The sequence below is a fragment of the Hyperoodon ampullatus genome (genome assembly GCF_949752795.1).
Source record: "Hyperoodon ampullatus genome assembly, chromosome: 2".
Taxonomy (NCBI): domain Eukaryota; kingdom Metazoa; phylum Chordata; class Mammalia; order Artiodactyla; family Ziphiidae; genus Hyperoodon; species Hyperoodon ampullatus.
Window position 1 is genome coordinate 26,556,098 of NC_136915.1, and position 25,634 is coordinate 26,581,731.

The following is a 25,634-nucleotide window of genomic DNA, read 5'->3' on the forward strand; positions in this document are numbered from 1 at the left end:
TTTAAAAACAATTGAGAACCACTAGAAAGTATACAAAAAGGCAAAACTAATCTATGCTGTCAAATTAGGGTAGTATTACTGAAACCAAGTCCCCCTAAAACCAAGATTCCTTACTGAGTTTATGGTTTATCTCTCTATCCAAAACTTTACTCTCTTTTATGTCCCCTCTGACTTCAATCCTGTGCTAAAAGAACACTCATCAACCAGAGTCAGGGACTTCCCTGGTGGTCCAGTGGTTAAGACTCTGTGCTTCCAGGCTTCCCTGGTGGCGCAGTGGTTAAGAATCTGCCTGCCAATTCAGGGGACACAGGTTCGAGCCCTGATCTGGGAAAATGCCACATGCTGCAGAGCAACTAAGCCTGTGCACCACAACTGCTGAGCCTGCACTCTAGAGCCCGCGTACCACAACTACTGAAGCCCGTGTGCCTAGTGCCCATGCTCCACAACAAAGAGAAGCCACTGCAATGAGAAGCCTGCACACCAAAATAACTAGAGAAAGCCTGTGCGCGCAACAATGAAGACCCAACACAGCCAAAAATAAAATAAATAGAATAAAAAAAAAAGACTCCTGGGGCTTCCCTGGTGGCGCAGTGGTTGAGAGTCCGTCTGCCGATGCAGGGGACATGGGTTCGTGCCCCGGTCCGGGAGGATCCCACATGCCGCGGAGTGGCTGGGCCCGTGAGCCATGGCCGCTGGGCCTGTGCGTCCGGAGCCTGTGCTCCGCGACGGGAGAGGCCGCGGCAGTGAGAGGCCCGCGTACCGCAAAAAAAAAAAAAAAAAAAAAAAGACTCCACACTTCCACTGTAGGAAGCACGGGTTCCATCACTGGTAGGGAACTAAAATCCCACATGCCTTGTGGCATGGCCAAAAAAACAAAAACAAACACAGAGTCAGAAGTCTAAAACTGCTGCTGTCAATAACATCATTAATGTACTGGAACTGCTGTTCTAGATATCGTCATTAACATACAAATTCAAGTTGTTTCTCTAAGACAAGATGAGGTAGGTAACAGCTCATCAGCCCCTAGCTGTTGTGGACCACCTGGCCAGATAATCATAAACCAGAGACATTCTGACTCCTGAAACTACGATTAAGAAATGTCACAGGGGGCTTCCCTGGTGGCGCAGTGGTTGAGAGTCCGCCTGACGATGCAGGGGACACGGGTTCGTGCCCCGGTCCGGGAGGATCCCACATGCCACGGAGTGGCTAGGCCCGTGAGCCATGGCCGCTGAGCCTGCGCGTCCGGAGCCTGTGCTCCGCAACGGGAGAGGCCACAACAGTGAGAGGCCCGCGTACCGCAAAAAAAAAAAAAAAAAAAGAAAGAAATGTCACAGAAACGATTACAAAATGTCACAGAAACGTCACAAGATGATGGCTAATCTCAGCCTCTTTGTTCTTCCCCTGTTTTTTTGGGGGGGGGGGGTTTGGTCACACCACGCGGCATGCAGAACTTCCCCCACCAGGGATTGAACCTGTGCCTGCTGCAGTGGAAACGTGGAGTCTTAACCACTGGACCACCAGGGAAGTCCGGTTCTTCCCCTTTTATATTTTTTTACTTTATTTTTTATTTATTAAAAAAATTTTTTTCTTCCCCTTTTTTAAAAAACCCCAACATTCAGAGACCAAGTTGGAGTGGAGCTGAGGCTTGGCTCTTATTCCCCTGCTTGGCTCCCTGCAATAAACCCTTACTTTGCTGCAAACACCCTGTCAGAGCTTGGCTTTTTGCCCTGCAGGCACATGAGCGAGCCCTATGCTTGGTTACATTACCCTTAGGAGAGTTGTGATAGGCCAGGAGCACAAGAGAGGCTTCCTGGATGATAGTAATACTCCTTTGCTTGATCTAGGTACCACTTACATAAGTGTGTTCAGTTTGGGAGAATTCAGCAAGCCAAGTATTTACGACATGTAAATTTTTCTGTGTGTGTTACATTTCAATACAAAGTTTTAAAAAGGGAAGCGTTGTGGTTGAAGCCCTGGGAGGGGCAGGGAGAGGAAGGTCTAGGAGCCCATCCACAGCTGTGCCCTCACTCTGTGCACAGTCCTTGAGGGATTTCCAAGGGAACCAAAAGTTCCTTAGAATATAGCTTGAAATCATTGATCTGTCCCAACAGAGAGTCAGTGACTTGTCCAAGGTCCCACAGATCTAGCACCAGAACCCAGTTCTCCTGACTCCTGAGCCAGGGATCTGGACCCTATTCCTTTGCTGAAGGGCCAGTGTCATGAGTGAGGACAGGGGGCAGCTTGTCAGCCTCCTATCGCCTCCCCAATCCCTTAACTTGGGTCTTGGGAAGAGGGCCAAGACTCTGGTGTGGATGATGCTTTTCTTATCCTGGAGCAACTTCCTTTCTGGGAACTGGGTGTCTCCTTCTGGGCAAAGACAATAAATTTTATCCAAGGGGCCAGAGGAGCAGGGCTTCTCCTGCCCCCACCCGGACAGGCATCACGTGGCTCGTGGATTAGCAGTGCAGGAAAATCCCAGCCCTTGCACACTCAGCCTCCCATACCCATCTACCTACCCACCCTGACACACTCAAGCCTCCCTGACCCACCTTGAACATTCACCAGCGCACACTCCCTGCACATTTCTTTCACCCTCAGCTTCTGCCATCTCTTCCCGGGTAATATTGCCAGCCTTTCCCTAATCCCAGAGCTGCAGACTTGCCCTGTCCCTCATCCCCAACCATGTCCCTGGAGCCACTGAAATTCCAGGCAGTGGGTGAAGAAGATGAGGAGGATGAAGAAGAAGAGAGCCTGGACTCTGTAAAGGCGCTGACAGCCAAGCTGCAGCTGCAGACACGGCGGCCCTCATATCTGGAGTGGACGGCCCAGGTCCAGAGCCAGGCCTGGCGCAGGGCCCAAGCCAGACCCGAGCCCGGGGGACCTGGGACCATTTGCGGCTTCGACTCAATGGACTCTGCCCTTGAGTGGCTCCGACGGGAGCTGGTGAGTCTGGTGGGGAGGGCAGCCTTGCAGAGGGCCTTGAGGGCAGTCCTTAGGGCCCAAGACACTGGGTATGGGGAGGGGATGAGAATGACCCTGCCTCTAGCAAATGCCCACTCCTGTGGCTTTGTCCCAGGGCTGAGGAGCCAGGAATGGAATTGTCCAGTGTTTTATTCAGGGAGCCTTGCTGAAGAAGGAGTCCATCCAATTTACTGACCGTGTGGTCCTGTGGCTCAGGGGACAGAGTCTGCCCTTGTGGGGCAACCAGTTATAGCTGGGGAAGGCATATGGCCTCCCATACTCTGGGAATTGCTATACCCCAAAGATACAAAGGAGGTACTGACCACGCTGTACAAGAGGCCAGTGTTGAATAGGTGGTTCAATCCAATATGTGCAAATATAAAAATGTCCAGCCTCCAAATTGGAGATTCCATTTAGTGGATCTAGGATTGGGCCCCAGGTACCTGTATTTGTTTAGCTTGGTTTTAGAGCAAGATCTATGAGATGGGATGGATAGAGCTGGGGTGTGAGGGTGTGGGGAGAACATAGCCAGGGCAGAGACCCAGGGTGTTGACCGGGAGGGAAAAATGGGAGGCGCAGCAGGCTCACGCCCCCTCTCGGCCGCAGCGGGAGATGCAGGCACAGGACCGGCAGCTGGCAGGGCAGCTGCTTCGGCTGCGGGCCCAGCTGCACCGGCTGAAGGTGGACCAAGTCTGTCACCTGCACCAAGAGCTGCTGAACGAGGCCGAGCTGGAGCTGGAGCTGGAGCCGGGAGCCGGCCTGGCCCTGGCACCGCCACTGCGGCACCTGGGCCTCACGCGCATGAACATCAGCGCTCGGCGCTTCACCCTCTGCTGAGGGGCACCCGCGTGCCTGCCTCGCCGCCTGCTACCCATTCCCCAGCCCACCTGGGAAGAAGGAAAGGAGGGGCGCCCCAGAGGAGCCAGCACCTGGAGAGCGGTGGGGGGAGAGTCCAGGAGATGCTCAGAGCTCTGGGAGCTTAAAGCCCCTGCATCCTGTTGCCCCTGCTGCCCCAGATGGGGGAGGGGGGACGGTGTGGAGGAAGGGGAGGAGTTCACAGACTCCCAGGCTCCTCAATAAATCTCTGCTTCCCATCAAGGTCTCTGCAGTCATTTATTCAGGCCCAAGGTGGCTGTGTGTCACTTGTTGCTGGGACCAGGGATTCTACTGCCGGAGAGAAGGCTGGCCTTGGGGGTGGAGATGGACAGATGGATCCCCATCTTCCCCACAGCTCCACTTCTGTTGCTCTATCTTATCAAGATCAGAACTGGAAAAGAACTTAAAATTCTAAATCACCCCCATGGAAGGTGACTTAGGTAAATGGGCAGCTGAAGAACGCAGGATCTGGTAGACCTGGGTTTAAAGGCAGCTCCACCGCTGATTTCTATTGATATGAGACTCTGAGGAGGTCCCTTAACCCCTGCATCTGCTTCTTTGTCTTTAAAATGGAAATGCTTCTTCTCACGCTACAAGTAGTTGGATACATCCGAAGTGGGATAATGCACTGTAAGCCCTCAATAAATGTGCATTATTATGTATTATTACTAGCCCCAGTGGTGTTCTTGCTGTTGCGCTGAGGCCCAGAGATGGACTGTGAAGTGCTCAGGTTCACAGCAAGGGGAGCTGGGGCCCACAGCTGGGACTCTGGGCTCTGTGTCATTCGGTAGGTTTTTGTTTTTTTGTCTTTTGTATTTCTCGGCTTTTGTTTCTGCGTTACCCTCTTTGTCTGACTTTCCAGCTCAGGCTTCCTCTTCCCCCCACCCATTTCCTGTCTCCCCCTTCCCTCCGCAGCTGAGGTGCACACAGCCTCGCAAACCCCAACAATGCTCTGTGGGCTCCCCTCCCCCAGCCCGCTCCCCCAGGCAGGCTTAGGCGGTGGCAACATATTTATGCTTTCCGCCGGGTGGGCTCAAGGCCCAGCTCTTGAGCCTGAGAGAGGCCACCTAGAGTTCCTCATAACGCTGGTGACCTGGCCCTCAGCCTCTGACGGGTGTCACCCTCAGCCTGGCCCCTGAGGAAAGGGAGATTTTTGGCCTGCTTGCAGCTGTGACAAGGTCCCCGCCTCCTGCCTATAACAGAAGGCGCGGCCAGTCTGCTGCCTGCACCTGGGTGCCTGGGCAGGAGTGTCTGTTCTGTCTCCCACCTGTTGCAGGAGGTGGTGTCAGGCCCTGTGCCTCTGACAGGAGCTGTGGTCTCGCCTCTACCTGGTTAGAAGGGTTGCCCTACTCTCCAACTATAATTAGGGGGGGTTGTCCTGCCCTCTGCCCAGGACAGAGGCTGTTACTCTGCCCCCTTTAAAGACAAGAGGTTGTCCTGCCCGCTTTCTTAAACAGCCTGTTGTCCAGTGTTCTGTCCGTAAGAGGGGTGTTAGCCTACCCTCTGCGTATAATAAACTATTGTCCTGTGCCCTGAGATGGCATGGCTGCTGTTCCGCTGCTGTGTCTAGCAGCTGTGTGAGCCTGGTATCTATCTGACTGGAACACAGGTGTCTGCTCTCCCGTGATGTTACAGGGATGCTGTCCTCTCCTCTGACTCTGAAGTGATGTTAGTTTTGCCCTCCGACTGTAATGAAAGGGTCACCCAGCTCTCAGACTGTGACAGCAGTGCTACTTGCCCTTCACAGAAAGCTGAGTGGGCGTCTGTTTGCCTCCCGCTCAGTGGGGTTTCAAGGCTGCCCTTGAATCTCTTGTCCAGGTGCACCCTGGGAGGGCGGGGGGGAGTTCTATCAAATATCCTCCCTCACCTCCAAGTGCCACCTTCAGGGTGAGTAGGGCCTGGACTGGAGACGTATAGGACCCCTGAGGGCTGAGAGGCAGGGGGCTATGGCAGCAGGAAGCTTGGGGTGCTGGAGGCTTGTGGTTGGGCTGCTGGGGCCCTCAGGAGGTGGCAGGAAGTCAGGGTGGGACGTGGGCGCAGGGAGACACGCAGTGGCTACGACGGAGAGGGGAGCCGAAGCTGTGTCTGGGCAGCCAGGCTAGGCCAGGAAGACCATGTGAATGGGGCCAGAGGGCTCCTGGGCTGGGCAGGTAAGGAGTACTGGGAACAGGGGTCTAGGGGCCGCGGTGGGGGGCCTGATAGCAGAGGGCTGCAGCTGGGCCTGGGGCCAGGCTCCCCAGGTATGCAGCAGTCCTTCAGACTGGGGGACAGATAAACCTGGCTGGAGGTCAGGTGAAAGACAGGCAGAACAGCCGGATCGCCTCTTTCCTGCGTAGTTGTTACCTCTTGCCTCTGTCACACTGCCCGCCATCAGGCCCCACCTCACTGGAAGCATTTTTCTTGGGGTTCTGGCACATGGACTGTCAGGTACTAAAAAGGCCTTCAGAAATCCCTAAATCCAGTCCCTCATCCCATGATGGATGAGCCTCCTGAGGCCCAGACTGGGGCAAAGCACTCCCTCCCTGCAGTCCGTCAGCAAGGCAGAGGCAGAGAGGGTGATGGCCCTGAGAGAGGGTGATGGCCTAGGGTGTGACACCCCCCCCCATGGAGCAAGGTGATGGGCAGGCTTGAGTCAGGGGGTCCCAAGAATACTTCCGGTTGCTGGGGCAGACCCCAATGACAAGACTCTCCTGAGAGAGAGAGAGGAGTCACCCAGAGCATCCAGATGGACACGTGAGAAGTGATTTTAGCCTCAGTGACCAACATTTTTTGAGAGAAGGAGGAGTGTTCCTTTGGGAACGGATGGGCATGTGAAGGGATATTTATCATCCGGCATGGGGCCTCCCGGGTGGAAGTATCTGACCGGAATCTGGGAAGTTGGGGGGTGAGAGAATGATGGGAGACGGGAAGAGGAAGGGCTATTTTTATCCCGGACAGGGGTGCAGTTGGCCCCAGGCAAGGACCGCGTGGACTTCCATCTGGAAAGTTGCCATTGTGTCCGCAGGAAGTCCTCCCCTCTTTCCTTTGCTCCCTCCCACTCTAGCCCCCCTCCCACTGCTGCTGTCTGTGTAGGGCCAGTGGGTCCTGCTGATTCCTGCTTCAAACCCCAGGAAGGTGGTGGCGGCCCAGGGAAGCAGAGTCAGCTCCCTGCCCACCCCCTCGTTTTCTAGCTCTCAGCCTGCTGTTTATGGGGCAAATCCCCACCTGAGCCACACTTTGCAGGTTTCCCCTGCTTCCCTCTCCGCCTTTGGAGTTTTTCTTGAAACACAGTTTCCACTGAGTCAGCATGTCCCAGCCTTTCTTTTGTCCCCAGCTCCAAGGCCTGCAGCCTCTTGTGGGGCCTGAAAAACATGCTGGGTCTCCCTACCCTCATCCAGACTCTGGACCGGCATACGCCGTCCCCTCTCGCACCCAACCTGTGCTGATAGATGACTCAGGGTCCCTCGCCCTCGGGGCTCAGAGACAGAGATTCTTCTCTAAGGGAAAAAGGGCCAAGTGATGGAACAAGAGAATAGGCGGAGGGTTCAGAGGGTGGGAGAAGTCTTCCCTTAGGTGATCCGGAAGGCTTCCTGGAAGAGTCAAGGCAGTTCTGAGAAGGATAAAGGCCCATTCTGCAGAGTACCTAGGACATGAAGCCAAGGGCACTGTCCCTGGGTTGTTTCTTGGGTCCCAGGAGGGCAGAGGCCTCAGGGCAAGACCCAACACAAGAGAGCCAGCGGGTTTGGTGTAGCGTGAGGGACATGCATTTCAGAGCCAGGTAGACCCAGGCACAGTTCCAGTTCTGCCATTTCCTTGAACAAATGGCTTCATTTCTCCGAACTCCAGTTTACTTATTGGTGAAGAGGCAATAATAAATCCCTCTTTACAGAGTACCTGTGGGGAATCAAAGAGAAAATAATGGCTGTGATGTGCCCTGGGTAGTACCTGGCATGCAGTAGGTGCTTAACAGAGGTTAGGCACCCCCTTCTCATGCAAACTGTGCACCAAAGGGTGGGGGGGATGTCTGCACCAGAACTACTCCTCCTCAGCACCTTGGGCAGGCCAGTGAGCCACCCATTCCCTCACACTTGTGGTGTGGCTTTGCAAATGAGCTTGTTTCCTGTGTGTACTAGTGGGTGTGAGAACTCTAGACTGGGCCACAGGGTCTGTCTTAGAGGAGGGTCCCACACACAGCTTCACACAGACACACACATGAACCCTCCCTCCCTAGCCAAAACACCATTCATATCATCATTAGAAAATGTATGTGTGCATGTATGTTCAGAGGCAGAGGCAAGGACCGCAGATACATCACACGCTGGATCTTACAAATCCATCCACACACCCACAAGCTGATGGCTTCAAGGCCAAGCTCAACGTAGTGAAAGCGATGCTGAGGGGAGCTGAGTATGTGGGTGGGATGGGGGCAGGTGGGACAAAGATACCATCCAGGTATTGGTTTGAAAGCACCTGGAGCTGCATTTCCAATGCTTGCTCTAAAGAACGCTAGTCCCATGAGGCACCTGGAAAGAAAACGGTCTGGGGCCAAATCAGCATGGTCTAAGCTACAAAATGTCCCACATTAACTTCACCATCAGCATTAGCTTGTTGAAGCTCTGAAAGTCTCCCCAGAGAAGGTGGCTGTTTGATTTTGTCTAACCCAGTGTTTTTCAGACTTCTGTGGTCACAGAACCTTTTTTCCTGTATCCCCTATTCCATGCCTACACCTCTTGAGACAAGGAGAGGAGTGGAAGGGCAAGCTGTACAGTTGATTCTCCTCAAATGCTTGTGTCTCTTAGCAGAGTTTTTGCGTTCGTGGGGGATTTGTTGTTTTTTGTTTTTCAACTACAAAATTAGCACATGGCTGTTTTTAAAAATTTAAACAGTACAGAGACATACAAAGACATATAAGAAATACAGCTCCCTCCAGTCTCACTCCTGGGCTGTGCTCATTGTGGACAATTTGGTGCACGTCCTTCCAGAGTTTCCTATGTGTGTCCACTGGAAAGCATACTGGTTAAGAGCCTAATCTCTGGAGGCAGGTAGACCGAGGTTCAGCTCGCCTCTCCACCACTTATTTGTTTGTTATGAGGCCTCAGACAAATACCTTTACCCCATTTGGGCCTCAATTTTTGCATCTGTAAAATGGGGATAATAATAGCACTTACTTCATAGGATTATTATGAGAATTACATGAAGTCATGCAAATGAAGGCTTAGCACAGAGCCTGGCTTAAAAGAATCCCCTATATCTCCATATTTAAATGCAAATAGACTTAAACTCTACATTCTGTTCTGTAACTTGCTTGCCGTGTTATATCTGGGACGTCTTTCCATGTCAACACGTGGAGATCTACCTCATCTTTTCAGCGGTTTTAGCTAAATGTCGTTAACTTGGTTAATGGGTAATGGTGGTGATTTTGAGATGCTACTTCCTGGCAAATACTGTTGTTTTGTGTTGTCAGTTTGTCAGGGTCACAGAGGTTACCGATCAGTGAGCTGAAGACAGGCCTTACTGCCTCCTGTGAAAATAGAGTGACCCGCCAGAGGGGCACCCACCTCTAACACAGCAGGCAGGGCCAAGTGGATGGGAGCCTCTCTGACTGCTCGCCTCTGTGTCCCCAGCTCTAGATCAGGGCCTGGCACATAAGACATACCCATTAAATTTTTGTCGATAGGCTGGCCAAGTAGGAAGAAAGTTATGTCTCCTCTAACTTACCAACAGAGTCCTAAGCCCAGAGTTCTGTCTCACAGTGTGGCATTTCCCCAGATATGGCTTGTGCATCATTGATGCGGGTGAGTGATTTTAGGGGGGTAACGAATGAATATTTACAAATGTGAATTTAGGTATTCTAGTACGTGTTTATTTTAAAATATACAGATTACTATTTATGGCTGGTGATACTGGTTTTCCTTTTTTTTTTTTTAATTGAAGTATAGTTGATTTACAATGTTGTGTTCTGGTTTTCCATTTATGGTAGTGAAGCTTCCATTTGAGGTAAATATATTAAAGATGAAAAAGTGGTTTGTGGAAGTGCCAAAAATCAGAAAGGAAAATGAATGTATTTAAGGCTGGGGTAATGAAATACCCATGCAGGCCTCAAATAACTATTTTCATTTACTTAGTCCTTACTATGTACCAAGCACCATGTTAAGTACTTTATTATATGAGATCATCTACATATCACATATTATGTTCACAACAGCCCTAGACGCAGGTCCCTTTTTTATTCCCATTTTGAAGCTAAAGGAACTGAGGGAGGTTCAGAGAGGTGTAGTAACCTGCCCAAAGGCCCTCTGTCAGTGAGTGACTGGGAGGCCTTGGGAATGAACTTGGTTCACTATGATATGGATATGATGAGCTGAGCCTCCCTGACCTGCAGACTTCTAGAAACTTAAATAAAGTGGTGTGGATCGCCAAACTGTAAGTAAGGCTTCGTCCTGTTTACCCCCATGATGCAAAATACAGACAGAGGTACATGAGGAAGGGGGCTCAATAAAAGAAATTACTAGGTACCTACAAGTTACTAGTTGGAGGGCCTCTACCAAAAATACCAGCTTTAGAATAATTGCTCTATAGCCCTTGTTTATGGCAATAACTAATTAGCAGAATCAGTTCTATGTTTAAACCACTCCCAGTTTTTGAGAATAAATCCATCTTGTTTGCATAAGAGAAGGCTTATCTTTTTTTATTCTCTTTTTTGTGAACTCTGTGAATTCACAGAGTTTATTCCAAAGTGGTATTATATCAAAGAGGAACACATGAAAAAGGAGGGAATTCAGGAGACATCCTTGTTTTACCCACTAGAAATTATTTACCATGCCTGTCAACCCTGATTCTTGAGTACATGGTGAGGGTTCTGTGCAGGCATCCACAGCTAAGGCTATTCATTGAACATATGCAACTTTGCCAATAACCAAATCTTGGCCAAAGAAAAAGGCCAAGAAAATGTTTTAAATTATTCCTGACGGATTTTGCCACAGGGTAGCCCAGAGTGCAACAGTGGTCTGCAGTAGAAGAGCCTGCCTGCCCTTGACATAAAGCGTTAGCCCAAGAAACCCAGGCAAGAAGCTGGCACACATTTTGGACAGAATGTTCAATAAATGAATCGGTTTACAGTTTAGGGGAGGAAAAGTGTTACATTTTTTTTAAGGGGACAAAACACATTCTAGGCCCAGCCAGGCGAGACAATGTCTATGGAGTTGATAAAAGTGAACAAGTTGGCAAGAATCAGAGCTCATTGTGATATGATTCCTAAACAACCCTGGGACCAGAAACTCTAGTCCAGGAGCTTCACGCAGCCTGGGATTTTTGATCAATCCTACACAGAGTAAGAAGGGCCACTCTGTGTGTTGGGCTCTGTGCAAAGAGACAAGAGGCATGGTACCTGAAATCTAGCCCTCACTCCACTCTCCAAGTTTGAAACCCCAGGGAGGGGAGGCCCTTTATAACTGGCACAAAGTGCTCTGTGAACCGTGGACAGATCTTGAGTTTGACCGAGAACATTTCAGACGCTAGTCAGAGGAGGTCTAGAATCTACAAAATTTCTCCTATTGACCTTGAATTCCTGAGTTGGGAGAAGAGAATGTCCTCTTTCATTCACCACAGAATCTGCCTTTGTTACCGGTTCTGAGAGTCCTGAGGATTCTCTGGATCTGTTTCCTTTTTCTTTCTTCCTTCCTTCCTTCCCTCCCACCTTTCTTTCTTTCTCTCTTTCTTTTTCTTTCTTTCTTTTTCTTTTCTTTCTTTCTTTCTTTCTTTCTTTCCTTCTTTCTTTCTTTCTTTCCTTCTTTCTTTCTTCCTTCCTTCCTTTCTTTCTATGAGAAATTTATATTAAGCTTTAATTTTTTTTAATTTATTTATTTTCTTTATCTTTTTGGCTGCGTCGGGTCTTAGTTGCAGCATGTGGGATCTTTTGTTGCGGCGTGCGGGCTTCTCCAGTTGTGGTGCATGAGCTTCTCTCTAGTTGTGGTGTGTGGGTTTTCTCTCTCCAGTTGTGGCATGCAGTGGAAGGGCGCATGGGCTCTGTAGTTTGCAGCACGCAGGCTCTCTAGTTGAGGTGCACGAGCATAGTAGTGCGCTCACGGGCTTAGTTGCCCTGCGGAATGTGGGATCTTAGTTCCCAGACCAGGGATCCAACCCTCATCCCCTGCATTGGAAGGCGGATTCTTTACCACTGGACCACCAGGGAAGCCCATAAGCTTTAATTTTGATTTTCTTTTTGCCGACCTCATTTATTAACCTGGTTGAATCAGACTAGGATGGGACCCACATTTTGTACAAATAAATACATGCATATATGACCTCACAATTACATAGGGACACGCACAAACTATACATGCCCCCATTTTTTTGCACATCCATCTGCACACAGGGGTTCCTACATACCCACGGGTATGTACACATAAGCATGATGCTCGATGATTCACATGCCTCAATATGTGCTGACTTGTATTCACCAAGCAGGTAAATGTCCACTCAGAAACATGCATTCCAGATAGAGGGAGAATTGCCTTAGAGAGAAAGGCCTTTGTTAACGGCACAATGATCACATCTTGATGGAGAGTGGACCCCACTCTGTCAGACCTCCCTCCCTGCTCCATTGTCTGCATGACCCCTCAGGATTCCCTGCCCGCTTTAGTCTCCAGGGAGGGAAGAATAGAGCAGAGTACCTTGAAAAAGGAGGTGGGGGCTGATTGGAGTCCTGCCTCTGCCAAGAGCCCTCACGTGCTATTGGGAAAATCACTTACCTTCTCTGATTTGCCACCTTCTCCATCTTTAAAATGAGGCTGGTGACTTACATGAGTGCTTCTCAACTCTTCCCTCCAAGGACTCCTTTGCCCTTCCCCCGTTGTACTTTTCCCCTCTTCCCCCATGGATCTCATGATTTTGAGGGTTTTGCTGACTGAATGACCTCTTAGGTACTAATTTTCTTGTTTTCTAGTTCAAATTTTCATCAGAGACTTAAGTATGCATTGAAGAAATGATAATGCAATTTGTCATACTGAGAAACAAATCATAGTACCATTTCCCTTCAGATTTTTGAAATATTGAAATAACCTTCAACATTATCCTTGGGCCTCATAGGAGCATGTAGCTCTCAGTGGCTGAGAGCCACTCACCAAAATAACCTCTGGCATTGCCAGGTCTTGGGGTCTTCTGATTGCTGCCAGGCCCTATACTCCAAAACTCACACTTTTGTATAGGGCAGGGCCTGCTACCTGCAGCTGGAGGGCTCCAGGTGCACTAAATAAGCCAGAGAGGAAACACTAGGGGTCAGATACCTGGCAGAGTTACTGAGTACCTTTTGGCTTAATTTAACACAGCTTAACTTTTTCTCGCTCCTGGCCCCACTCCTTTTATTTATTTATTTGACGTATAGTTGATTTACAATATTTTGTTAGTTTCAGGTGTAGAGCAAAGTGACTCAGTTATGCATATATACATTTTTTTCTGATTCTTTTCCATTATAGGTTATTATAAGATACTGAACATAGTTCCCTGTGCTATACAGTAAATCCTTGTTGTTTCTGTGCTATACAGTAAATCCTTATTGTTTATCTATTTTATATATAGTGGTGTGTATCTGTTAATCCCATACTCTTAATTTATTCCCCCCCTTCCCCTTTGGTAGCCATAAGTTTGTTTTCTATGTCTGTGAGTCTGTTTCTGTTTTGTAAATAAGTTTATTTGTATTATTTTTTAGATTCCACATATAAATGATATCATATAATATTTGTCCTTCTGTGTCTGGCTTACTTCACTCAGTATGATAATCTTAGGTCTATCCATGTTTCTGCAAATGGCAATATTTCATTCTTTTATATCTGGCCCCAGTCCTTTATGGCAGGCCGAGATTTATCCAGGATACACGTCCTGCCTGCATGCTCTTCTGGACCCTGGCCCAAGGCCTTGTGGCTCCTTTTCCCTCCCCACGTGACCCCAGCCTGGACAGGTACAGTTTCCAGCCCTACGAGCTTCAGCCTTCAGAAGGTTCCTTCTACCCTGTCTACCAGCCTCCCCTCACTGCTACACCCCAGTTCATCCCATTTTCTCAACCTCAAACTCTTCTCATCTTTCTCTTACCCTTTTTCAAAGCCTCTGAGAATGTCAAGCCTGGAAGGGACCTTACTGATCTAAGTTGACACCTCATCTGATGTTGGTGTTCTCTGTGTAATATAACCAACCTGTGGTTTTCCAAGGCCTATTTGAATATCACAAACAATGGGTTGCTCAGGACCTTACTAGACAGCTCGGCTCATCTTAGGCTGGTTCCAGGTTGTTATCAGTTCTTTTCTAGAGGCTTTTGCTGCTGATCAGTTCTTAGCCATAATACAATTAGCAATCAAAAAAAAAAAATAAAAAGCCATTTGCAGCCACAGAGCCGAGCAACATTTCTCAAATGTCTCCCCAGGACTCCTAAAGTAGGGGGAAGAGTATATGCGTGTACACTTTTCCTTGAAAGTCTCTTGATTTGGCTTAAAATTCCATGTACATTTTGTATTTTCCTCTATTTGTAATAGATCTATGTCTGTTTAACTACGTGAATAAGGTTTAACTATGTGTTTAACACTCATGCTTTGGGAGGTACACACCCGTGACTTCCGGTACCCATGAAAGGTTATAAGTATCTCAGTTTAAAAAACATAAGCTTATCAACTATACTCCAATATAAAATAAAAATTAAATTTAAAAAAAAAGAGGGCTTCCCTGGTGGCGCAGTGGTTGAGAGTCCGCCTGCCGATGCAGGGGGCACGGGTTCGTGCCCCGGTCTGGGAAGATCTCACATGCCGCGGAGCGGCTGGGCCCATGAGCCATGGCCACTGAGCCTGCGCGTCCGGAGCCTGTGCTCCGCAACAGGAGAGGCCACAACAGTGAGAGACCTGCGTACCGCAAAAAAAAAAAAAGAAAAAGAAACATGAGCTTAAAGCCAAGAGGATTATTTACCAGTCCCATTCTCCCACCATCCAAAACAGGGGTTGGTAGGGCAGAATGGGCACTGGTATAAGTCTTTCTCAGCTCTAAATCAAGCCAACATTCATCGAAGCTTATGAGAAAGGGATGACGATCCCCAGTTGACAGAAAAGGCAAAGTGAGGCTGGGGAAGAATGATTTCAGCAAAGAGACACAGTAAGTTATGAGAACGAGAATTTGAACATAACTCCAGGGCCTATCCTTGAATCTTTTTTTCTTTCTTTAATTAAGATATAATTGACATAGGTCCTTAAGTCTTTTTTTTTTTTAAATTAATTTATTTATTTTTGGCTGCGTTGGGTCCTTGTTGCTGCGTGCGGGCTTTCTTTAGTTGTGGCGAGCGGGGGCTACCCTTCGTTGTGGTGCACGGGCTTCTCATGGTGGTGGCTTCTCTTGTTGCGGAGCACAGGCTCTAGGCACGCGGGCTTCAGTAGTTGTGGCACACGGGGCTTAGTTGCTCCGCGGCATGTGGGATCTTCACGGACCAGGGCTCAAACCCGTGTCCCCTGCATTGGCAGGTGGATTCTTAACCACTGAGCCACCAGGCAAGCCCCGGACCTTAAGTCTTTCTAACCAAAAAACCACCACTGGTCCCCACTTCTACTTGGTCCCAGCATGTATTAGCAACTCTAGTTTTATTCTGCCCCAAACAGTTGTGTGAGTTTAAGCAGGCTTTCCTGGTCCTCTGTTTGCTCATCTAAAATCAGAGGTTAGACTTGGTTTCTAAGACCTCTGTAGATGGGAGAATCTGTGCATCAACCCTCCACATACCAGTCAACACTTATTAACAAGAATAGTTCCGGGTGCTGGGACATTCAGGCAAATAAAACACAGCTTCTGCTCTTGATAAATCCTCCATCTCATCAAGGGGGTAGAAGGGGCAGGGGGACTGACACATAAATTAGAGTAATCATGGCACTCAGTGCCTAAGTTGATGATTGTGGTCTAAGTGGAATGCTGTAGGAGCAAAGAGCATTGGGCATTGGGAAGGCTTCACAGAGAAGGTGATATCTGAGTTGAGGCTTGAAGGTTGAGTTAGAGTTCAACTGATGGGCAAAAGCATTCCAAGGCAGGCGAACCACATAAACAAAGGCACGTTGTAAGAAAAGAGCGCGAGGTTTTTGGGAAGACTAGCTCAGAACACAGGCTGTGTGAATGTGTGTGTGTGTGTGTGTGTGTGTGTGTGTGTGTAGCAGAATAGACTGAGGAGGTGGATTTGATTCTGATATTAAATGTTCTTGAATGCACAGTAAATTCAGTTAAACTTTACCTGAGGACTGCTGTTTCCAAGCAGTCCTGAGGAGCAGCCCTGGGGGAGGAGGTGCTGCAGGATTCCCAGGAGCTTCAGAGTGAGGTCCCGCCACACTCTGCTTCAGGCAGAACAGCTCCACTTTTACCTGCTTTATCTATGAGGTTCGGCTTGATTTCATCTGACAAAAAGTTTCCACTGCTAAAGCAAGCAAACAAGTAAAAGGTACGGACGGCCAAGAGGGCCGCTGAAGTGTTTTCTGCTGGGGAGAAGCAGAAAGAAGCCTCTGAAGGAGACTTTGTGTGTGTGGGGGGGTTGGGGGAGCAGAGGCCTGATGGCTGACATTCGGGAGAAAGGGTCTCATATTCAGCTTCCCTGTCTGGAAAGGGGCATTGTAATTAGGAGGTGGGGCACACACACCCCTCTGGGAGGGGAGGATCAAAACTTATGTCTTCCCTAGGGCTTGGGGAAGTGTATGTGATCTCTAGTAGGTAGTCCCCCCGACTTGGGGGATGGGCAGAGAGAGCGGGAGGCGGGAGAGGCAGGAAGTGGGCAACTAGACTAACAAAGGTGCCTGTGGCGGTTTGCCCAGCCCAGGTGGGAAGGCGGGGCCTAGGCCTCAGCAGGAGGGCATGTGTGACTTTACTGGGAGCTAGGACCCCATTTCAGCTTTTCTGTGGCTGATGAATGGGGGCTGGGGGGCTGACAATCTTAGGTCCTTCTGGAAGTTCCCAGGGCTAGGCCTTAGCATGTCTGATGTTGCAGGGGTAGATCTTGGGGGAGCCCTTTCAGCCCCCTCTCCATTCCCCCAGGGACCATGGGCTGTAGCTGCAGCTCAAACCCTGAAGATGACTGGATGGAAAACATCGATGTGTGTGAGAACTGCCATTACCCCATAGTCCCACGGGATGGCAAGGCCATGGTAAGAGGCAAGGCAGGGGGCTTGGTGCGGGAGTCGGGTGGGTGTACGACCCGGAAGAGAGAAACAGACCACCACTATAGGTCCTTGAGATAACAGTGAGCCCTCTCCCCTGCAACAGAAAGGAAAAGAACCCCGGAGAGGGAAAGGGGTTCTCACAAGGTCACGGAGCAAGTGGTTGGCAAATTCAGTGATAAGACCCAGCCAAGCTGAAACGAAGGAGAGCAGGGCAGTGGGGAGGCAGGCCAGGGTCTGACCCAGCCTCCAGCTCTCTGACTCCACTCATCCCCCACCCCACAGCTGTCCTTCTGGAATGGCTCTGAAGTGCGGGATCCACTGGTCAACTACGAGGGCTCCAACCCCCCAGCTTCTCCACTGCAAGGTGACTTCAGCCAGCAGGGCCTGGAAAAGAAGTCCTGTGGACCCTTGGTTGTCAGCCTCCATCTCCTCACCTACTCACCACCTGTCCTTCCTCCTTCCCCCTCAGTCTTGTCGGCTACTATGTAACTCCTGAAGTCGCTCTCCCAGCCTATTCCAGGCAGGTTCTCCCTGACTCCCCCTGTCTTTACAGACAACCTGGTTATCGCCCTGCACAGCTATGAGCCATCCCATGATGGAGACCTGGGCTTCGAGAAGGGTGAACAGCTACGTATCCTGGAGCAGTGAGTGTCCCCTTCACCCCATCCATCCTTGCCCTGCGGTAGAATGTGAGGGAGCAGGGATCTCCGGTACTGCAGCCCCCCTGCGGCCCCTGATCTGGCTTGCAGTGGGTGCCCTTAAGACAAAATGGGAGGCTCCGGAGTGTTGAGCTGAAGGGTGGGGTGGCATGGCCTAACTGGGGGCTCTGAGGGGGGTTTCCGGCCAAGTCCAAGGCTGAGCAGACCGTGCTAACCGCCGCTGTCGCGCAGGAACGGCGAGTGGTGGAAGGCGCAGTCCGTGACCACGGGCCAGGAAGGTTACATCCCCTTCAACTTTGTGGCCAGAGCGAACAGCCTGGAGCCCGAACCGTGAGTGGGGACTCGTCGTGGGGGATGGCTGGGCGTAGATCCAGGGACCTCGGAGCAAAGGAGAGATGCTAGGGGTGGTGTGAATGCTGGAGGGTGATGGAGGAAGAACGGACCAACAGACGAAAGAAGCCCTCGCTTCTGCCTTGCTCAGCTGGTTCTTCAAGACCCTGACCCGCAAGGACGCGGAGAGGCAGCTCCTGGCGCCCGGGAACACGCACGGCTCCTTCCTGATCCGAGAGAGTGAAAGCACCACGGGTGAGCGGCTGGGCTGGCCGGGGGGCGGGGGGCGGGGCCGCGGGCTGGGGCAGCGAGCAGAGGTCGGGGCGCGAGGAGCCCGCGGGGCTGGTGTGGGATGGGGGGGTGGCGCGTCGGCGGAGGTGCGATTCGCTGGAGGCCACCGCCCCCCTCTTTTGCGTTCTTTCATCCTTTCTTTTTTTCAGGATCGTTTTCACTGTCCGTCCGGGACTTCGACCAGACCCAGGGAGAAGTGGTGAAACATTACAAGATCCGTAACCTGGACAAAGGCGGCTTCTACATCTCCCCCCGCATCACTTTTCCTGGCTTGCATGAGCTGGTCCGCCATTACATGAGTGAGCACGGCAGGGTTAGGGTTAGCACCTGTGGCCTATCAGCCTGCCTCCCCCAGTTCCTCTCGGGGTACCCTCCCTCCATCTCTCAGTATGCTCCTTCATTCCCCCCGCAGTGGGTGAGGTGCGGTACCTTGGAGCCCCAGGGATCAGGTGACAGCTCCACAGCACCTCCCCTGCCAGTCCATTTCCCCAGGTGGGGACTGGGTGGGCCCAACCCCCAGTCCCGCCTTATTGACAGCCTTACCCTCCTCCCTTGTCCTCACAGATTCTTCGGACGGGCTGTGCACGAGGTTGAGCCGCCCCTGCCAGACCCAGAAGCCCCAGAAGCCATGGTGGGAGGATGAGTGGGAGGTTCCCAGGGAGACGCTGAAGCTGGTGGAGCGGCTGGGGGCTGGCCAGTTCGGAGAGGTGTGGATGGGTGAGTGAGGCCCTCCAGGACTGCGGGGAGGGGAGGGGTCTAAGGTCGTGAGAGTCCCACGACAGTGCCCTGTTTCGGGGCAGTTGCCTGGCTCTGGGGGCATGGGCTCCGAGTGATTCCCCCCACCCCTCCCTGCCCCAGGGTACTACAACGGGCACACGAAAGTGGCAGTGAAGAGCCTGAAGCAGGGCAGCATGTCCCCCGATGCCTTCCTGGCCGAGGCCAACCTCATGAAGCAGCTGCAACACCAGCGGCTGGTGCGGCTCTACGCGGTGGTCACCCAGGAGCCCATCTATATCATCACGGAATACATGGAGAATGGTGGGCGCCGCCGCCGTGCGCGGCCGCTGGGGGGCACTGCCATCTCCTCCGCCCCTGCTGGAGGGCGGAGGAGATAGGCCTGGCTCAGCAATGAGGTTTTTTAGAGGAACTTTCCTGAGCCCCCAAAGACTCACTTCCAGGGGCGACTATAGGGCATGTGGAGAAGAGGGTGTGTTGTTGTTCGAGCCCCGTCTGGGAGCCCAGCTTGAGGTGGCAGGCTCTGGAAGAGCATTCACCACCACCACCACCCCCCCGACCTTCTTCTCTGACCTGCAGTCAGTCCTGTTTGCCTTCTTCAAACCCCACCTTGATCTAAGGATGCTTGATCTCAGGAGATGAGCAGGTCCCTAGCCCCATCTCTTTCCCTTCTGCCCCTGAGCCTTGGGAGTGCTCCAAAGCCCTCTTTTTCAGTTCTGGGTGAGCCCCTCCCCCTCCCTTGGTCCACTGTCGGACAGATTGAGAGCCCCAGGAAGGTAAATAGGAATTTCTAGGCCCAGCTTTGGGCCAAGTCCCTGTGCCACCTCTGATGCTCAGTTCCCCCAAGAATAACAGCAGAAATCTAAACAGGCTTATCCAGAAATAAGAGTAGTCATTAAGGGCTCTAGAGTCTGACTGCCTGGGTTAGAATCCTGGCTTCGGGACTGTGTGGCCTTGGGCTTGGTCACTTCACTTCCATCTGCCATGGTTTCCTCATCTGTAAAATGGGGATAATAATGCAATAGCAACTTTCTTACAGGGTCTTTTTTTAAAAATTTTATTTTTGGCTGTGTTGGGTCGTTGCGGCGAGCGGGGACTACTCTTCGTTGTGGCGCGTGGGCTTCTCATTGCAGTGGCTTCTCTTGTTGCGGAGCACGGGCTCTAGGCGCGGGAGCTTCAGTAGCTGTGGCACACGGGCTTATTTGCTCTGCGGCATGTGGGATCTTCCCAGACCAGGGCTCGAACCCGTGTCCCCTGCATTGGCAGGTGGCTTCTTAACCACAGGGAAGTCCTCTTATAGGGTTTTTGTGAGGATGAAAGTTAATGCATATAGAGCAGTTAGAACAGGGCCTGCCATATAGTAACAGCTTAGTAAGTTTGTTGTTATCTGGCTCTGATTCTTTGGGAGTATAAGATCTGTCCCTCTTTCAGGAAGGGAAAAAAGCTGTTAATTGGCTAATGGATTCTGGAAATGGCAAATAGCGGACCACCTTCAATTGGTAGTTGCTTGGAGTTCTGTGTTGAGAAGGATTCTGAGGTTCATTGGAAGTGAGTACTGGGATTGATTAGCAACATCTGCCATGGATACAATGAAGGAATGGCAGTCTATGTCCACATATTTGCTGCCTCTGGGTGAGGTCTTTGCCTTCAGTGACTAATTCAGCACTCATAGTGGAGACACTCAAGTTGTTGTCATCTTCACATAGGGTTTTTGTCTCTTGAGAAGGACCAGCGGTCACTAGCTCTGTTCCAGCCACTCCCATCCCTGGTCTTCTCCTAGTTACCCTCTGCTACCCTCTGAGGTCTCTCAGTCCTCCAGGACACCTCTTTCCATATTCCATTTACTACATTCAGCATACATTTATTGCTGCTTACTGTGGGCTGGGAACATTGATTGATTGCTGCTATCAGTTATGCACACTAGGAAAACCAGAGTTTGTGCCATAGGAAAGTTCCAGTATACCATGGGGAAGGTAGATGATGATGTAATTTATTATGCTTGGTAGGATCGAGAGAGGCTTTCTAGAGGAATAGTCTAGCTGGGCCATGAACAAAAAGAGTTTTTAGCATGAGACATGGGACAAAGAGACTTTGGGGTGAGAACCCAGGGGTCTATGTGGAAAATCTCGCCATTGTCTAGGGTGGGTGGAGTAAAAGAGGCAGGAGTGGAGGGAAGAGAAGAAACTACAGATGTGGACCATGCAGGGCTTTGGATGATTGGCTGAAGAGTTTGGGCTCCACCTCACTGGTGACAAGAAGCTTGCAGACCCCTCCAAGTAGCCCCCTAGTCCCCGGGAAAAGGGCATCACACATCCCGGGCATCCTCACTCTGAATACACACTCCTCCTTTTTCAGCTTTTACTCTTCCTTTCCACACATCAGGCACTGCTTCTAGACTCCCAGTTAGGGGAGAAGGGTCTGGGGGCTTTCCCCTGGGGCAACTTGGGTCAGCAACTCTTGCTTCTGCCCACAGGGAGCCTGGTGGATTTTCTCAAGACCTCCGCAGGCATCAAGCTGACCATCAACAAACTCTTGGACATGGCAGCCCAAGTAAGAAGACTGGTGAGGGGCTGGGCATGGGCACAGGGCAGTGGGATAAGGATGTCAGGCCCAGGACTGCTGACCTGTACCTGACCTGCAGATTGCAGAGGGCATGGCATTCATTGAAGAGCGGAATTATATCCACCGTGACTTGAGGGCTGCCAACATCCTGGTGTCTGAAACCCTGAGCTGCAAGATCGCAGACTTTGGCCTAGCACGCCTCATTGAGGACAATGAGTACACAGCCAGGGAGGGTAGGTATGGGATATGAGGGAAGTCTGGGACCTGCAGGGTCTGGCCAAGCAGACCCAGGTGACCTCACTTCCTCTCTCCAGGGGCCAAGTTTCCCATTAAGTGGACAGCACCAGAAGCCATTAACTATGGGACATTCACCATCAAGTCGGATGTGTGGTCTTTCGGGATCCTGCTGACGGAGATTGTCACTCATGGCCGCATCCCTTACCCAGGTCAGGGTCAAGGGCAGGAGCTGAAATGGTGATGGGGAAGGGCAGCAAATTCATGTCTTTCTACTTACTTCTTTCCAGGCTAAGAATCTGAAACTCTCTAGCTGCTTCTCCTCCATCATCTCAGGGGTGGCACTCCTACATCCCCAATTAGGTGCACATCTCCCAGGCCTGGCTTCCATCTCTGTCTCTGGATCTCTCTTCCCTCAACAATCCCAGCTCTTTTCTTTAGTTCTAACACTGGCAGCCTAATATGTAGAAGAGGATCTGGCCTGCGAGGCAAGAGGCCTGCTTCTTATTACCAGGTCTGCCACTGATGCTTTCTGTTTGGCTTTGATCAGATCATTCCTTTTTTCTCTAGTTGTAAAACGTGAGGTTAGAACAGTACCTGACCCATACGAAGCACTCAGGAGTGTTAGGTTTTATTATTAATCACTATGGGCAAGTTATTAATCACTGTGGGCAAGTGACTTGGGCAGGTGACTTTACCTCTCTGAGCCTCAGTTTCATGATATGAGAAACAAGATTATTTGTGAAAGAGCTTGACTCATAGTAGGTGTTCACTAAACACTGACTTCCCGTCCCTCTGTAGCCTTCCGTGTAGAGTGAGAGAGACGTGTAAACAGCTAATTCCCACCCTCTCCCATTCCTCCCTCTCTCTCCTGGACAGTCCTTTACCCCTGAATTCAGCCAAGACAGGAATGAAATTTTTTTTGGAAGGAGCTTACTCGGAAACTCTGGGGAAAGGAAATAGAATACAAAGACAGGGTAAGGAGGTCATGGAGCACAGTGGCAGGACTTGCAGAAGCTTCCCACATCCCCACCAGTGTGCACAGAACTTTGCTCCTGGGAAGGTAAAGACACCTTAGAATCAGGTGAGGGTATGCAGGCCTTCCCTGCCCTGGACTTGCCCCATCACAGAGTCCAGCGGCAGCGCTGGGACTAGAAACACACTCGTTGTCCTGCCAAGAGCTCACACTGCTCCCTTAGAGAATTTTTCTTTTAGAAGAATAAAGGCAGTGAAAGCATGATGATAAATGGCAACTGACACACAGCTTCAGGGTCAGGGAAACTATGGGGAGTAATGGGGACCTGGGTGAACTTGCATCTGCTCTAGCAGATGGCTGCTATTAAGACATGGGGGCCCAAAAAACAGATCTTTGTTTTTTCAAGAGAAGCCAAAACTTGGAGTTTTAGGAAAATTTTCCATTTCCAAATATTGGTGATGATTCAGATTATTTAAAAATGCCAAAAGGGGGGACATCCCTGGTGGTCCAGCAGTTAAGATTCCATGCTCCCAATGCAGGGGGCACGGGTTCGATCCCTGGTCGGGGAACTAAGATCCCGCATGCCAAAAAAAAAAAATAATAATAATAATAATATATACACACACACAATAACAACAACAACAACAAAACACTATAAGGGGCCAAGCCAAAGTAGGTCTGTGGGCTGTGGGCTGTATTTAGGCTGAGTGTAGCCAATAGGTTTGTACCCTTGTTCCCTGGCCTATGTCCTTCAGTGTCCTGATTTTGAAATCTGAGTGACACATAGCTAGAGGCCCCCCAGCGGAAAGGCCTGGGGAAGAGAGGTCTCTATTGACTAGGGTCCAGTCTGAAGCTTTGTAGGAGTAAAACTTCTGTTTTGCTAGTACCCTCTAGGGGTTAGGCTCTGGGGACTGCCTGTCACAGTCTCTTCTCAGGAGAATGAAGGAGAAACCAGAGGCCATACAGGTAATTTAGAAACAGGGAGCTATATTTCTGCTGTGACCATGCAGTTCTCCAGAGCAGCTCCTCTTGGGGTCTACATGCAAAGAGCCTACTATGGGGGCCAGGATCAGCACCAAGGGAGGGAAGTGGCCCAAAGATGATTTCATCTGGATCATGGAGGGGCCTAGTGAATCTTCTCTGCCCCATGCAGGGTCTGCCTTGCTGGGGTCCAGGGTCCATCTGGATTCCTGGCAGTATCTCATGTGCTAGTTCTAAAAGCTGGAGAAGCCTCCCCATTGTCCTGGCTGTGGGCTCCCATCCTGCCCTGGGCCCTGACCACTCCATCCTTCCCTACCAAATAATCATCATTACAGGTACTCTTTTTGCTGAATCTCCTCTTCCAGGCAGCATCCTCAATGCTATATCTACACTTTCTCTTTCAATCCTGATAACACCTCTATGAGGTAGGAGCTACTGCTTTCCCCTTTTCCAGATGAGGAAACTGAGGCTCAGAGAGGTGCTGTGGCTCACCCAAAGTCTCACAGCCACATGTGTGCATTACTGAGTGTTTAAGCCATAGCAGACACTACAAGTGGCACAACTGACATTTAGCAGGTACCGCGAGTATAGCTTTACCATTGATGAAGACCAAGATCCCTTTGGATTGGTGCTCACACCATACCAGTTGTCAAATATCTTGACCATCACCCCTGCCTGTGGGCTTCCAAAGCCTGGAGCCTTGATGTCAGTTCTCTCATCAACCTCTAGGGATGACCAATCCTGAGGTGATTCAGAATCTGGAGCAAGGCTACCGCATGGTACGACCTGACAACTGTCCAGATGAGTTGTACCAACTTATGTTGCTGTGCTGGAAGGAGCTCCCGGAGGACCGGCCCACCTTTGACTACCTGCGCAGCGTGCTGGAGGACTTCTTCACAGCCACAGAGGGCCAGTACCAGCCGCAGCCCTGAGGAGCCTAGCTGGCTGGGGCTTGGAGCCCTCCCCATACCTAGCCAACCCGGCTCGGGGAGATGCAGTTCCTGTGTTACACCCACATGGCCTATGCACATATGGACTCTGCATGTGAATCCCGCCCACGTGCAACACATACACTTCTCGTGTCCTGTACACGGGTTCTGTAGTTGGGTGGGCTCTGCACATGTGTCTTGTACATGTGTGGCCTGTGCATATATGTCTTGGACACTCATCCAAGTTGTCCCTTTCTGGGCCCATCCACTTCTGAGACCACCAAAGAGAGGAGAGAGGCCTGTGATTGACACCAGCTTCTCCCCACCCCCTTTTCCTTTCCCCTGGTCATCAAGAAGCTCCTTGAGGGCCGGGGCCTTATCTAATACCTCTGTGCGCTCCTCTTTGGTGCCTGGCACCCATAAGGAGTTCAATAAATGTCTGTTGGTGAAGATTGCACATCTTTCTGCTCCCCACTCCAATCTCCTTTTCCTTGGGAGTGGGGAGTGAGCATTCAGAAGATGGAAACTGGGGCACCCTGAATTGGGGTGAAAGATGGGATGAAGGGATGTCTGAACTTTTTCCAGCCCTGCTGATGTTGGGGGCCAAGAGGAGGTCCCTATACTTTGCTGGATGGGTTCTTTGAACCCCTTCAAACCCCCACCCCAAAGGATTATGGGCAACCCCTACCCAGAACCTCCTAGAGAGTAGATGTGTCCCAAGACACTCCCCCCTCCCATTATATAAATGCAACAGCATTTTTGAGAGCTACTGATTCAAGGACTATATTTGACCTTAGATATGTTCTGATTCACCTTCAAGGTGTTTTTAAACATTGATTTTATTCACTCACTTAACAAATATTTATTGAATATCTACTGTGTGCTAGGCATGATTCTGGGCTCATAGGATATGCAGCAGATAAAATCTCTGGAGCTTACACTCTGTAAAGGAAGATAGACA

At 50.6% G+C, this 25,634-nt stretch overlaps 2 protein-coding genes across 3 annotated transcripts; both read left to right on the forward strand.

Annotated features, from left to right (window-relative positions):
* Nucleotides 1-2,682: 2,682 nt before the first annotated feature.
* Nucleotides 2,683-3,798, forward strand: FAM167B (family with sequence similarity 167 member B; the record flags this gene model as incomplete). The annotated part of the gene is made up of 2 exons (XM_079728516.1): nt 2,683-2,943; nt 3,568-3,798. The coding sequence occupies 2 exons, from the start codon at nt 2,683-2,685 to the stop codon at nt 3,796-3,798; spliced, it is 492 nt and encodes a 163-aa protein (XP_079584642.1).
* Nucleotides 3,799-9,416: 5,618 nt separating this feature from the next.
* On the forward strand, nt 9,417-24,676 carry LCK (LCK proto-oncogene, Src family tyrosine kinase; the record flags this gene model as incomplete). Of its 2 annotated transcripts, XM_079698562.1 has the most annotated exons (13): nt 9,417-9,468; nt 16,852-16,961; nt 17,259-17,340; nt 17,530-17,620; nt 17,867-17,965; nt 18,117-18,220; nt 18,406-18,555; nt 18,821-18,973; nt 19,115-19,294; nt 21,465-21,541; nt 21,633-21,786; nt 21,868-21,999; nt 24,474-24,676. In XM_079698562.1, the coding sequence occupies 12 exons, from the start codon at nt 16,857-16,859 to the stop codon at nt 24,674-24,676; spliced, it is 1,530 nt and encodes a 509-aa protein (XP_079554688.1). The 2 variants fall into 2 exon arrangements, with proteins under 2 accessions (XP_079554688.1, XP_079554687.1); XM_079698561.1 differs by lacking the exons at nt 9,417-9,468; nt 18,821-18,973 and having other exon boundaries at nt 16,857-16,961.
* Between the last annotated feature and the right edge of the window lie 958 nt (nt 24,677-25,634).